The sequence below is a fragment of the Pollicipes pollicipes genome, unplaced genomic scaffold, assembly GCF_011947565.3.
Source record: "Pollicipes pollicipes isolate AB1234 unplaced genomic scaffold, Ppol_2.1 Scaffold_4219;HRSCAF=4965_pilon_pilon_pilon, whole genome shotgun sequence".
In the NCBI taxonomy this organism is placed as follows: domain Eukaryota; kingdom Metazoa; phylum Arthropoda; class Thecostraca; order Pollicipedomorpha; family Pollicipedidae; genus Pollicipes; species Pollicipes pollicipes.
In genome coordinates, this window is record NW_023596448.1 from 30,645,334 (window position 1) to 30,660,063 (window position 14,730).

The 14,730-nt window shown below is 52.1% G+C and overlaps 1 protein-coding gene across 6 annotated transcripts in view; it reads left to right on the forward strand.

Moving 5' to 3' along the window:
- Nmdar2 (glutamate ionotropic receptor NMDA type subunit 2) overlaps positions 1-14,730 on the forward strand; it is a 131,735-nt gene that overhangs the window by 46,400 nt on the left and 70,605 nt on the right. For 4 of the 6 annotated variants that reach the window (XM_037218163.1, XM_037218165.1, XM_037218164.1 and 1 more), the window contains exons 3-5: positions 3,414-3,592; positions 5,011-5,016; positions 8,166-8,350. In XM_037218163.1, coding sequence (XP_037074058.1) covers positions 3,414-3,592; positions 5,011-5,016; positions 8,166-8,350 — 370 coding nt within the window. Of the gene's footprint in view, positions 1-2,784; positions 2,851-3,413; positions 3,593-5,010; positions 5,017-8,165; positions 8,351-14,730 lie in introns of those variants that run through there. The other 2 variants (XM_037218168.1, XM_037218166.1) reach the window with 2 other exon arrangements.

Below are 14,730 nucleotides of genomic sequence, written 5' to 3' on the forward strand. Positions count from 1 at the left end.
GAATGCGCATTTTGCTCCCATTTAAATTGTCATTATCAGGTCAGTTGGTCCCCATATTTCTATCCAATTCTCAGGTCCCAGTTTGTCCCGATCAAATCCTAATTTATCGCCCCTCCACCTACCACCGCAGAGACCCGGCTACACACATGTTCGTCACTATCAGATGAACAATCGCTTGAACAAATTTACGTGAGTTTTATCTTAAACAAACAATATTTGGGAAAACCATCTAAAATAGCTTTTTGTCCAGCGGAAGGTTCGTTTGTGCCAACTTAAGACGCTTCCTTTGGTCTGCGTAATGCATTGGTGCTCTAGCACGGCCATAGTGGATTCCGTGACGGTGTCAATAAATTTTCGAACGTTCTGGTGGGCGTTGGTCAGGCAGGTCCCGACGGTTGTTAACCGCCGTTTATGCTCAATTCCAACTGAGTCATACATAATTTCTATGCTTTGCAGAAACTTTCTCAGAAGTGGCACTATAGGGCACTTGAAGTAAGCAAGAATGACCCTGAACTTCTGGCGTTTCGGCGCTATGAGTTCAGAGCTCTTATATTGACAGCTATCGACCTCCAATGTGCCAGAGCTACTGACGAGACGAAGTTATTAAGCAAACATTGATTACATTGACAATGCTTGGTACGGAAAATTATTGGGTACATTGTTAATGCTCAACATCGACAACACAAACCACAAATGCTTGATGCCACCGTATCGCCAGCACCTCTTGATACCTTGAAGGTCGGTGAATGTGGGCTTCGCAGCTTTGGGCTCATAATGTTCCAGAACAATGGCCCATTCCACAACCATGTACGATTCGTTTTCTATTGAGCGGTAGTCAGGTCCGCAATCGTGTCGACATGGTCAATTGCTCTAACCATAAGCTTTGGATTGACCATGAAGGCGTACGCCACACTGGCCGAAGGCAGCACATCTAGAAAATCCAGCGGGGTGCATGTTTCGTTCTGATTCCCGTCACTTACCGATGCCAGTCCCAGAAGTGGACTCTGGCCATCCATGAATCCTTTGGCGACAGGTCGCGTTCAGGCCGCATTCATTCTCTGTTGGTATATCTATTTTTATTGCTTTTTGCCATATATATTGGTCGCTCCATGCCTCAAGTTCAATAAACCAACGCGAATCCGGCTTGTGAAGCGCAAGAACACCTAAAATCGCTACGCGCGTGGGATCGTCTGTTCAGGCGGTGCTCGCTCCACTAGTTAAGCCGAAGCCGCAACGACCGATGCCTTTGGGTGTGGGGTATGCCCGGTGGCCGCGTTGTACCGGTCCGCGCCAGTCTGCGCCGAAATGGTCGCGTCCACGTTGCACAAGTGTCTTGCAAGTCCTCACTTTTCGATGGATCGTTTCCGGAATGGCGACTTGAAAGCTGATCGTTCAAAATGAAGTCCCTGACGAAGCGAGTGTTAATAAATCGCAGTATTTAATTTGGAAATTAAACATTGTGGTGGAAAGAGATAATGAACACACCAATGGTTTCGATGATTTCACCTCTCCTTTGTTTCATGTTTTCGAAACCTTTATCGCCTTCGTAATGACGCTTTCCGACCAAAAACATGTGCTATGGTTGCGGAGCTGTCGTCATTTTAATTCGGGTATTTCCATCATTACGTCACTTTCGGACGCCAGCATTGCTTGCCAATGCCTGGCGCGAAAGTTTTAAGACTTCAGAATCGTGATCACAACACAAGATAATCTTGCAGAATGCGTTTAATCCATTTCTCTGATGGAGTAAAATTGCACTTGTATTGGCTGAGTTGGCGTAGAAAGACCCAGTACGGAAAATGCGCAAGGCTTAAGCCAATTGAGTTTTCTTGTTTTGGTCGGCGCAAAAGCTATTCGGACTAGCCTCAGGGGAAGTGAGCCTGAAAAGTTTGCAAAACATTGCTCTACAGCGTGTGCATAGTAATATTTACAGTAATATTTTCCTCGAACGGAGGGTTTTGCCATCACCATTATTGCTGTCGTTTGCCGCGCTCCCGCCGCCGTGACAGTTGATAAAGAAGCATCAGCTGCGTCATTTCGCCACGCTTGGCCACCGTCGGGCTCCCACGTGGGTGGAAACGACCCAGGGCCCCACTGGTCCTAACACGCAAAGATCATCATTCGCTGCATGGAGATTATGTAAATTTTCAATTTTGCCAGTTGGCAGTGGTAACGAGCGATGGTTGAGCGCCCTCTTATCTCGACTTAGAAGACGCATTTTTCGAACTCACCCACTTACGTCCCCGAATACCGAATACATTGGGCCTGCTCGTGGGTTCTGAGATTCGGCGGACGGAGTTTTGCGAAACCAGAGAGGCCCACCAGCTTGCGTTAACCAAAGTGGACTGCTACGTTGGAACTGGAGACAAAACTGTGAGATAGTTGGAGCGCAGGTCGGATGGCCGGCCAGCCGTGAATAACTGTCTCAATATTTCCGGGAAGTTACGGGGCTTGCCGGTATTTCAGCTCGCGACGTTGAATTATTCATTGAAAGTCTGATTGTGTGGGCTAGATGAACCGGGCTGGAGCTTGTGCTTTGGTGCCTCCGGAATGCGTCGTCTCGTCAACGAAGACTTCTGTGCGTCGTATCAGGCCTCGCCATAGACGGATAGCCTGGTGCCGACCGACTTCGCATTTAGGACGTGAGATACGTGACTCTCGCCTGCAGATCGCTCTAGCACAGCTTCCCGCGGTCAACCGCAGTCGTTCAGCATCGCTGCCTACGAAGCTGATCTTGCTCACCTGCTCACCTGCTCACACCGTGACTTACCCTCGTACGTTTGATTCACTGCCAGGCGAACGCCACAAGGAGATGCAGCTCTAGACCAGAGGCTACCGTAAATCCCTGTGGTGAGCGCTCTTTCTCGACCCATGTGACATTCATTTCATGCTTAGAGAAGCGGTGCTCGGGTTAGTGTTGTTTCATTCGCCGTTCCTGCGTATACCGTGCGTTGTCGCCCATTAGCGAATCTGGCAAGACAGCGCTTTGGTTTCATCGGAAATTAAATGCATTTCAACGCAACCGAGCCTGCTCCCTGTTTCTTAACCCTTTCGCATTTCCTCTTCATTGACTCCAGGATAAACCTTGGAAGGAAACAGAGCCTGCCTCTGTACTTGGTAGCAGTGGCAAAAGCGCAAACCGATGTCGTTGAGAAGGAACGATAATTCACAGCAGTGCAGGACAACAATTATTAACAACTGTACATAATACTGCCGCTGCAAGTGGTACGTCCACTGCGTATTCACTGTCACATCATTGCCTTTTCTATTTCATTTTAGATTGGCGAATACTCTCCTCCGTTAACAGACGGCAGTGCCTGTTGCCAGTGCTTTCTTCCTGTTCTTCACGCGTTCTTGTCGTTGCTCTCTTGTCGTCATGTTTTCCATAAATTTTACTCATCACTACGTTTCAGCCATCTTGGAGACGTTGTGCGACAAGTTCTTGCCCAACAACGTCACGGCCATCTTCTACCTGACCAACTCGGAGCGATATGGCAGGAGCACGGCCTCCAGCCAGTACTTCATCCAGCTGGCCGGCTACCTCGGGCTTCCCGTCATCTGCTGGAACGCCGACAACAGCGGCCTAGAGCGGGTAAGCAAGTCGTCCAGCAGCTCCTCCAGCAGGATGTCCGGTAGCCCGACAGGCAGGTCCTCCAGCGGGTTTATCGCCGGTTTGTGTGCTGTAACTGCGGTTATGTGGTGACAGGTACACATATTCCTCCATGTGGTCACCTGTTGAATCCTTCGCCAAGTGTTCCAGCTTTTGATGGCGAGGTACTCACTCGGTTCTTTTCCAGGCTCTTCAAAAGATTCCGACACTAGTCCAGGCGCGCTGCTATCTGTTTCAGCAGGTTTTCGTCCGGGTCCCTGGTTATATTCTACATGCCGTCTTCCCTTCAGGACTAAGTGTTGCACACAGCTTTGTCCACACCAACAGGTGCTTTGTCCACACCAACAGGCGCTCACCAACAGGTGCTTTCAGCAGGCTCCTCTACAGGTTCTTTAAGGTTCTTTATTAGCTCCCGCGCCAGGTCCGTTGCCAGGCCTTCGGTCAGGTCATCACTTCTTCGGGTCATCAGCTCCTCCAGCTGGTTCACATTCGGTGCTTTAGCAGGTCCACTGCATAGCCAACCCTTCCACGCATCCTAGCTCAATGTCTGAACCTATCAGGGCTCAGCGGCTTGAGCACCCCTCGTCATGATTTAGGAGGTCGCGGTGGTGGAAGGCCATCGGCATTAGTTGACGCGAGGTGGTATCGCTGAACTCAAGAGCCAGGTGTGCTGTCGTAAACGTCCCGTCACTTTCTGTACGTGCCCAGGTGTGCTGTCGTACGCGCCAGGTCACCATCTGTCTGTGAGCAGGCGTGCTGTCGTAATCATTAGCAAAGGCGCAATGCGAGGTCCACGCCAGCGGAAACTCCTACAGCTTACCAGCCAGTTTTCGTATCGATCCGTAGACATTCAGGCCTTTATTAGATAGTAAGCGGTCTGAAAACAGACGCTGCAAGAAGCTTAATGAACGCAGTTGAAGGCCCTCCCATTCTTCAAGCATGGAGAGAAAAAAATAACAGAGCAAGGAAAGAGGGAAGTAAAAGAAGTGGGGGAAAAAGAGAGAGAGAGAGAGAGAGAGAGAGAGAGAGAGAGAGAGAGAGAGAGAGAGAGAGAGAGAGAGAGAGAGAGAGAGAGAGAGAGAGAGAGAGAGAGAGAGAGAGAGAGAGAGAGAGAGAGAGAGCCTGTAAAGACACTTTTCATTTCAGTCTGTGCACAATATCACCTGGACGTTCTGCACCTTACGGCGGGCATTGGCACGTTCCATTGGACTGTCGGTCCCCACAAAGACACTTGTGACTTGCAGGGATCGACGACTAAGCAATGCCCATGCTGATTGCAAGCATTTTCAAAGACGACATCCTAAAAGCCTAACTGCCCTTAGTGTGTACAGCGTAGCGTTCCAAAGTAAAATGATAGCTTTTTGCTAATATCACTATCTATGCCTCGCTGCTGTGTCCAGGATCAGGTAAGGGCAGAACGTTGAAATTTACACCGTGCATTTCGCCGTACCATGTTTCCACGGGCATGCACTGGTGGCGTTACATTGTCTCTTGGTATGCGTTCATTTTAAACGTGTGTCTGTTTGGTACGACTTATACGGTTTAGCCAACCCTACTTACGTGTTTAGACGCAGGCATTGGACTGTATACTTCCTTAGTTGGTATGAGGGTGCAAGCGAGAGGCAGAGCACCTAAGAACTATGGCATGCCTTTTATATATGGTCCCACGTTCCGTGCGTGCACTGCGAGAACCCGGAAGTAGCCTGGTACACTGTCCAAGAGTGTGAGTTCTGTAGATGGGCGGTGTTTTCTGCAACCCGTTGTTGGTAGCTAACTGAGGCATGGTTTAACCCGGCTTGGTCGGAGGCATTCTTGGACAGCACACTTGCAATTCTTATGCCGTTCTTGATCACTGTTAACCAATTTCGTAGAAATGCACATCTTTTTGCAGTTAGTAATATTGTCTATATTATGATGTCCCGGGATGGATGGATATATCCTTCTCAATGTGTCAAAAATCCGACAATTCTGCTGCATTCGTGCGGGTTTCGTCATGTTGCACCATAAACTGACGATGCTGTCCAATAACAGCGGATTGTTGAGCTTTTTGAAACGTTTACCATGACGAATATACCACTTTGTCTCGGTGTAATTTGAGTTATGAAATGTTTTTATGATTGTGTCTTGTTGACGTTATCCCAGATCTCAGATCTCAGACTTTACTGATTTGTAGCTCTTCCTTGTCCGTTCTCCACAATTACGTATTTTTTATTATGAGTGGATGCGTTATTTGTATCATGAGTAGAAGCGAATTACATGGCTTTGCGTAGTAAATATTTGCACTACCAAAAATCGTTTTAAGCCGAAAAGTGGAGTAACGACATTTAAGTTGCGTAATGGCTCGCTGCAGGTTCAATCTGCCGAAAATACACCCATGATGCCACCAATTGACAATACAGCCACACCGTAATACGTTAATATAACGTTTTGACATAAGCACTAAGGCTACATTGAGACTAGAGGATATTTTGCTGCGGCAAAATAGCAAGCATTCTTGCTCGCACGTATGTTTGGCAGTGCAGCCTTGGCATTTGCGTTGCCTTTTTTGTTGAGAGCTGTAATTCTTACTTTGCCATTGATCGACGTTCAACATACTGGGAGATACTGGTTAGGTGGCGTTATGAGGTAAGTAATTCCTCCACTACGAAGGTTTTAACGCTGTTTAGCCAGCATTTCTTGATGTACTGTAGGTCGATTATTATCAGAATAAGAAGTCTCGACTCCCACTGCCGAAAACCCAGGAGCTCAAAGCCTTTCTTCCTCATTTCAAGTCGCTTTTTTCTTCACTTATCCGACGTGGGTGTGGTAATGTTAACAAACTCAGCTCTCCGAGAGAAAGAGAGAAAGGGGTGAACCCAAGTGTTTCCACCTAAATTATCATGATAAAATAAGGGACTACACCTAAACCTGCATGACCGACTGTGTCCGTTAAAACGGCAATCGGTAGCCTCAACCCTTTGAGTTGAATAAAACAATTGATGTTGACTTGTGGGGTGATCGGCGAAATCATTGGTCAGTTAGAAGGATATATTTCGGTGACTTCAGCAGCAAATACTACAATAGCTATGTAGTGAAATCAATAAGGTTATTTTAGGTCGCGATGCTAGATTTCCTCCTTGGATTGCAACTTGCCTGCGCACATCTGTAGGGGCCACGTTATGATAAGGAGCTGAAGCGAACGTAAAACCTGCATAGACGACACTAACTGCATATCCCAATAAGCACTGCAGTAAAATGATGTCGTTTGCACGCAGTCCCTAATAATCCACAAAGACAGATCCAGGAGGGCGGGGCATAGTCCGTCGCAGGATGTTGAAAAGCGTCTCAATTTGGAACATTTTACTCCTTATGGGGCGAAAAATGCCTCCCGGATAACTTTCTGCATTTACATATTAACAAGCCAATGCATTTGATTGGGTGTTACTGCGTAACAACAAAGTTATATAAAATACGCCGAGCGTCGTATAGCAGATCGACCCCATGACGTTATCAAGGCGTAGCTTAGGGCGGTTATTAGTGTCATGCATTGACATGCCACCTGATGAATTGGCAAGGTCCAAAGGGCTAAAGCTGTCACCTATATCGGCTCAAATATTATTGCAGTGCAGTCAGAGCGTGGGCAAACAGCTTCTATCACGTAACCTATTTCCCGTGACCCGCGTGGGAACATCAACATGGCGGTTACCGATCTATATGGTGGTCAGGTCATTTACTTCAGAATCACAGGTGTCTTCACGCTTATCGAAACGCAGCCTGCTATAGATTGTCGTTTAACGTTTGTCCGCAATGAATGGTCCTACACGCCTGGGGGGTGTAGGACCGTTCATCGTGGACAAAAAAGGATAGGATATTATATCGCTGAACATGAGTGTACGTAAAAGGGAATATTTTCATAAAAAACAGCTGTCATATCAAAAGAAGATAATCATGGAAGGAGGATAAACACGTTGGCCCAAGAGCAAGTGAAGGAGGTTTTTATGCAGATTTTCTGATTACATAAGACGTGTTTTCAGCGGTGCAGCCTTGCTATATATCGGCCTTCCACTCGGTATGCGTCGGGAAAAGTTTTTAAAGGAAGTCAACAGACAATGATTATGTTGCTTCTGGGAAAATGAAACGTTGATGGGAGATGTTTTTATAACTCACGCAAACTTCCCATTTGGTCAAAGTATGCTTGATTAGATTTGTATATAACGTGTAATTGGCTCTATGAAGTTCGTAGCCAAGGGAGATCCCACCCGACAAGATTTTCGTTGATATTTCTTCGCTGCTAACTGAATACTTTCACGAGATACAAGCAGCACACTATCTGCAAGCAGATAATTTTACGTTCCGCAGCATCTTTTGAGTACATTGGAAGCCTTTGCTAGTGTCTCTAAGGTCATTTGTCGTGTCTGACTGTGTATGTGAAGTCATGAAGCTGCAGTCTGCTGCAAATATGACGTTAGTAGTTGCAACATTATGCATATGTACCGGCTTTGTCGCGTACGTAACACCACCACCTGCGTCCAGTTATGCAAGTGACGTCAGCGGCCACGTTTGGCTGTGTTTACAGTCGGGTTCGCAGGCGCCGCTGCAGCTGCAAATGGCGCCGACCATCCAACAGCAGGTGGGCGCCATGTTGTCGATCCTGGTGCGCTACAACTGGCACCGGCTGTACGTCGTTACCAGCCAAATTGCCGGTCACAAGGAGTTCATTCAAGCGGCCTGGAACCAAGCGGCAGACTTCCCTGACTTCAAGTAGGTGCAACTGTGTTGAGATGAATAATTCCCTTTGTATTTATTGCCGAACATTGTTCATCTAAAATGCGCAAAAGGATGCAAGAAGGCTTCAGTTAGCACCGCTAAAAGCCGTTCCCGCATTTTAGTATGTGGGTAAGATGAATTCGTATGCATGTAAGCGAGACCACACTTCATCGCTGCGCCATCCCCACAGAGCACACATTACAGCACTCCCCTCTGCCCCGCCCCCAACCTCCCGATCCGATCCCATCGTTCTTGGAAGCAATCCTGGGATTTCTCCCACGCGGACGCAGCGACACAGCGCCGGGCCGGATGCGCGTGCCACACGCCGCGTCTCGCGAGATTGCATTACAATGCATTGCAAAGCCAATAGCTTCGATAATCCTGAGGCCCGCGTGCCCTGAGTGAGCGCGACAGTCGTCGTGCAGCGCTGGTGTTCTTTGAAATGAAAAGCGTGGGTGGCGAAACGTTGCGGAAATACGCTCTGATCGAAAGCCAGTCGCGAAACATTGGATTCGTGTATCTTGGTGCGTCGCGCTTGACTTCAGTTGCTCGACAATCTCGCGAATTTCGTTTGATTCTTCGGTCAAGATTTCCTTGCATCGAAAAATATTTGGCATGTCAACGATGGCCTCTGCCTGGCGTGCATAGCAATCACTGCGGTGGTGACATGCATTGGTGAAGGCCTCTCGGCAGCGTGCCATTTACTATTTACAACGCTTGCTATCACTTCCATTTCACGATCACAAGAATCATTCCTCTGAACCTAATATTGCAGGTACGTTTCGTAGGCTTCCAACAACCACACGTCTTCCAGGCCATGCTCATGTGAGGACCCACAGTATCCGCGACTAACTTAGCAAACGGTTGCATTCACTCTGTTAGCAAATGCAAATATCACGGCTGTGAAGTTGTCTTGATATATGGGCTCTGCTGGTTTCGATGGAAGATTCTTATCATTTCAGTTGCCTTTTGTCTGCTCTTCAAAATGTATGTAGTAATATTTGATTATTGAAGTGATCCGCGACAAGATGTTTATTTCACTCCAGGCAATGCTTTGACTGCACGGCAATGCTTATTTCACTCCAGAAAATATAGTCACGGAAAACCTTCAGCCATTGATGTTTCCGCTCCTCATGGCATTCCGTAAACGCAATTAGGCTGCACATATCATCAGTACATTTAGCTAGCCTCCTTTAACCTGTTACGAAACGTTACTCCAGGCCACATTCGCAACATTTGATTTCGTCACCAGGCCGAGGGCAAACATGCCAAAATCCAAACGATCTTCCTGGCAGAAGTGCCCCGGATGCGAGCGTCGGGGAAGCGGGGGGGGGGGGGGTGGGGCATCCGCTCGCGGTGTCGGGGCCGTCCAGCGCGGACCTCTCGGGGAGCGGGGCGGTGGGGGGGGGGGCGCATCTGCTCGCGGTGTCGTGCCGTCCAGCGCGGACCTCTGGGGGAGCGGGGCGGGGCGGCGGGGGGGGGGGGGGGGGGGGCGCATCTGCTCGCGGTGTCGGGCCGTCCAGCGCGGACCTCTGGGGGAGCGGGGCGGGGCGGCGGGGGGGGCGGGAGGGCACATCCTCTCGCGGTGTCGGGCCGCCCAGCGCGGACCTCTCGCAACACCGGTCACATCAAAACGACACCGAGCCGAACGCTCGCTGGCGAGGTGCCGGGCGGCGCGTCTGGGTCCTCAGCAGCGGTTCGGGGCTATCGAAGGCAGGTAAACACATCCAGCCAGCTGGTCGCGGTACGATACATATCTGGTAACGGAGATGTGGTCTGCACTGGGGGCTCAAACCCTCGGCCACGGACGTAACGGCAAAGCAGGCAGCTGTGCACGGAGAGTTGTGTTCGAAAGTCGGAAAAAAACACGCGACAGCGCTGAACATGCGACCTCAGCTAAACAGGATTTATTTCCAGAGCAATGAGTTATTGTGCATTAATGCGATGTTATTTTTGTCGGATGTGATTATCCATGATTTCCGACAACAACATGTGAAGTGCATTGCTGTCGAACGCACCACAAACATACGCCTGGTCGTGATCGGGGCTACCAAAAATAATCATAAGAGGCATGCTTCTAAAAAGGAGATTTTCAGCTGCAACGAATTTCAAACACGTAACATATGAACACAACAACCAATATACATATCAAAATGGTAGGCAGGTAATGTATTACAGTGTGGCCTCGCCTGCCGCGGTACGACAGCCTCAGGGGGAGGCGACATACGACACAGCGAGTTCCCAGGAGACCCCTGGCGGCGTCAGGTGCTTCCTCGCACGCGCGGACGCCCCCTGGAGGGAGGGGGGGGGGGGCAGGAAACGCGCCCGTGCGGCCGGCACGCGCCACCGCGGCCGGCGCCGCGCCGCCGTCCGGCGGGAGGCACTGCGGGAGCACGCCGCCGGTCACAACAGGCAGGTTCGGCGTCCGACGGGCCCCTGAAGGACGCGGCGCGCCAGCGGTCTGCCGCTGCAGCGAAGCAAGGACGGGGCACGGGCCGGGAGGAACGCGGCAGCCCAGCGCAGACCACTAGCCGTTGCCACTGATGGCGGCGGCTGACCGAGGTCGTCTGACCCGCGGCTGCCTGTCGGCGAGTCAGAAGAGGCTTCTGACGATCCGCTGCAGACTCAGGAGGTGGACCAACAGCCGCTGGACAGCATACCTGGCGCGCCCACGTCGCTTACAGCATGGACGGCCGGCTGCGGGAAGACACCGGGACCCTGCATGACTGACATCACTGAAGACATCTGACCCTCAGACTCGTGTCATCAGGTTCAGAGAAGACGTGGCATGGCTACCCGACATTATCCTCGTCAGAGTAACGTTATCCTGGCACTGTGATGTCACTTTGACCGCCATAACGTCTTCCTGACCACCGTAACGTAATACGGACCACCGTGACGTCATCCTGGCCGCCGCGAAGTCACTGTAATCGCCATAACGTCATCCTGACAACCGCGACGTCATCCGACCATCGTAACGCCACTCTGACCGCCGTAACGTCATCCTTACCGCCGTGACGTCATTCTGGCCGCAATGACGTCATCTTGACCACCGTGAGCGAGCCACCCGTAGACCTGTCTTCCGCCGACCGTCCGGACTTGTCGGCCAGCGCACAGCCTGCCGACGAGTCGTTGCTGACGGCAACGACTCGTCGCTACCGTCAGCCTGCATGGGCAGTGCTCCCGGTGGGTTGGGGGGGGGGGAGGGGGGGGGGGTCAGTGCCCGCTGTCCGCCCGGCGACGGCGACCGGAGCCACCTGCAGAAAGGTACCGGGCACCGGACAGACTTCCTGGAGTGAGGGACGGAGTCTTACTGGAAAACCAGAGATACGGGAGTTGATTCCCCATGGTGCCCTCCCCGCCTGCCAGAGTGAGAGGCAGGCGACGCCATAGAGCCTCCGCTGCTGAGTGTGTCGTAAAGCCCCAGTGACAACAACGGAGGCGTTGGAGGCACCTCCGTCAGAGGTATCTTGTCAAGCCTCGGAGAGCCTCCTGGACGAAATCGGTCCTGCAGTCACTCGGCGCAACGGAAGTCCACAGCGATCAGGGTGTGGGTGCAGCACCAGCCGAATACAAGCGACGGGGAAGAGAGCCCGCAGCGTGTGTGTCACAATCTCCACCGCCAAGCGATGCGCCCGGTCCTGAACGCCACTGCGACCTCCCAAGGCAGACAGCAAGTGGAGCACTTCACAGAACCTACTCGCCACGGGATGTCGACACGCTCGCAGTGCAGCTCGTTCCCGAAGATCGAGACGTCCACTGTGTAGCTCGTTGCTGAAGAGAGCCGCCGCCCGTCGGGCCTGCATCCTTGCAGGCCCGATGCAAAGGTAGATGCAAATGAGGCAGCGCCGACTTAAGAACCCGGCACCAGGGAACGGTGACGACGCTGAGTGTCCGGTCGCCGACGCTGAGTGTACGGGCACTGTCGCACTGTCTGCGCGCCTCAACCAGACGACAGCAGGAGATGCTCGCCAACGCTACGCCCAGATCGTCACGGAAGAGTCTCTTACCGCTGGACAACATGCCGGACACCGGTCCATGCTGCAATCGGTCTTTGACGGCGCCGGACGCCGCAGCCGGCGGTGGCGGTGGCCGGGCTGGCCTGTCCCACACGATTGGCTTCGTCCCCGCGCCCCCGGGACGTGCTCGCTGCGGGGTGTGGTGCGAGGAGGACTTGGTCGGCGGGGCCGTCAACCTTCATTAGTCCGTCGCCACCGACGCTCGACGGACATACGAGGAGAATGGGCCCGGTGAGCGTAGCAGCGTTCCACGCGGGCAGAAGGCTAGGGTACCTCGGCGGAGTGTCGTCAGTGTTCTAGAATTGCCGACTTTGGGTGTAAAGCAACACCCTATGAGGAGAAATTTTTCACTCATTTTCCCCATATTTTATGTGAATTTTTCACTCCTGCCTGACATTGTCTAATCGCACATGCCAAACCCCTATTTCCCTTTCTGAGGTTTTCACATGTCATCCAAAACCGAGCTCACTTGAAACCACAAAGCATAAACGAGGCTCCACAGAACCTGGAGCCTATGCTATGGCTATGGCTATGGCTATGCCCTGCCTCACCAACATCTGAATCATGTCTATATACGCACAGAGCAAGGGCGCCAGGTACCTCCAAGCCCAAGAACCCCATCACTGATGCTTCAGCAAACAAAGACATCTCATAGGTTCTCAAAGAGCTCATAAGTTTCATCATTTGTGAATTTATCTTTTTCACTCCTGCACGGTCTTTTTGCGATGGAATTTTTCACTCCCACCCTAGTTCAAAAACCATTCTAGCTCCCTGAGTGTCGTTCAGTTAGGAGTGTCCGTCCGCGGAGTGCCGTTCAGTCAAGAGTGCCATTCAGGGTATTCCCGTTCAGTCAAGGTTGCCACTCAGCGCACTTTCGTTCAGTCAAGAGTGCCATTCAGGGTACTCGCGTTTAGTCAAGGTTGCCACTCAGCGCACTCTCGTTCAGTCAAGAGTGCCATTCAGGGTACTCGCGTTTAGTCAAGGTTGCCACTCAGCGCACTTTCGTTCAGTCAAGAGTGCCATTCAGGGTACTCCCGTCTAGTCAAGGGTGCCCCTCGGCGGATGCCGTTCAGTTAAGGGTGCCATTCACCGTACTTCCGTTCAGTCAAGGGTGCCCCTCAGCGGACTCAGCGTTCAACACTGCCCTGGAGCCGCTGCTACGTGCTCTGACGGCCCGCGCGCCTGGCCTGATCATCAACGTATCGGCGCTGGTAACGTCACTCCGCAGGCATGACGTCACTCTGCGTGACTCACGCCTGCTTGCCTACTGAGTGACGTCACGGTAGGAGCCAGCGAGTGGTTCTGATCGGCACGAAACAACAGTTAGCGCGCCGTCGTGCACTGTTTCGGGACGTTGCCGCGAGGAGCCCGTAGCTTCGGTGCAGCACAGAGGAAACATTTCCGCCTAAACTAAATGACGTCACACCCGCGCGTTCTCTTTGACAACCAGTCGGCTTTCCGGGTCTCTCTGAAATCCGCCGACTGGAGGACATCAGAACGGCGTTCTCCATCGACAAAGTACCTACCTGAGTCGCTATCTGTGGCGTCGCAAATGCCTGCGTCGTACACAAGCGGCTATTCCTCCAAGCCGTGAGGACTGATGTGACGCACTTACCTATGACGTCATAAATTGCGACTTGTGGACGGTGTTTGGCAATGGGGAGCGCGGTCCAGGTCGCAGGCGATCGCCGCAGACGCACGCCGCCGTTGACCTTCGGCAACCGACGCACGGTGTTCGCTGACGTTCGTCGGAGGAAGAAGACGCAGCTGACGGAGTGGTGGAGGAGGCGTGCTGTCGTCGCCTCGTGGGAAGGCGCTGGTTTGGGTTGGCTCAGCTGGTGAGCCCTGTCAACCCAACACTGATTCCGCGCCTGCGCTCGCGGTCGCATGCCCGCCTCAGGTGTGAGCTCGTGGTGAGCGAGATGGCGTAGTCCTGGGGCGATGTAGTCCTGAGGCGATGCAGTCTCAAGATGATGCAGTCCTGAGACGGTGCAGTCCCGAGACGATGCAGTCCCGAGACGGTGCAGTCCCGAGACGATGCAGTCCTGAGACGATGCAGTCCCGAGACGGTGCAGTCCCGAGACGATGTAGTCCCGGGACGGTGCAGTCCCGAGACGGTGCAGTCCCGATACGATGCGGTCCCGATACGGTGCAGTCCTGAGACGATGCAGTCCCGGAACGGTGCACTCTTGAGACGATGCAGTCCCCAGACGACGCAGTTCCGAGACAGTGCGGTCCTGAGACGATGCAGGCCCAAGACGATGCAGTCCCGAGACGATGCAGTCCCAAGACGATGCAGCCCTGAGACGGTGCAGTCCCGAGACGGTGTAGTCCCGAGACGATGCAGTCTCGAGA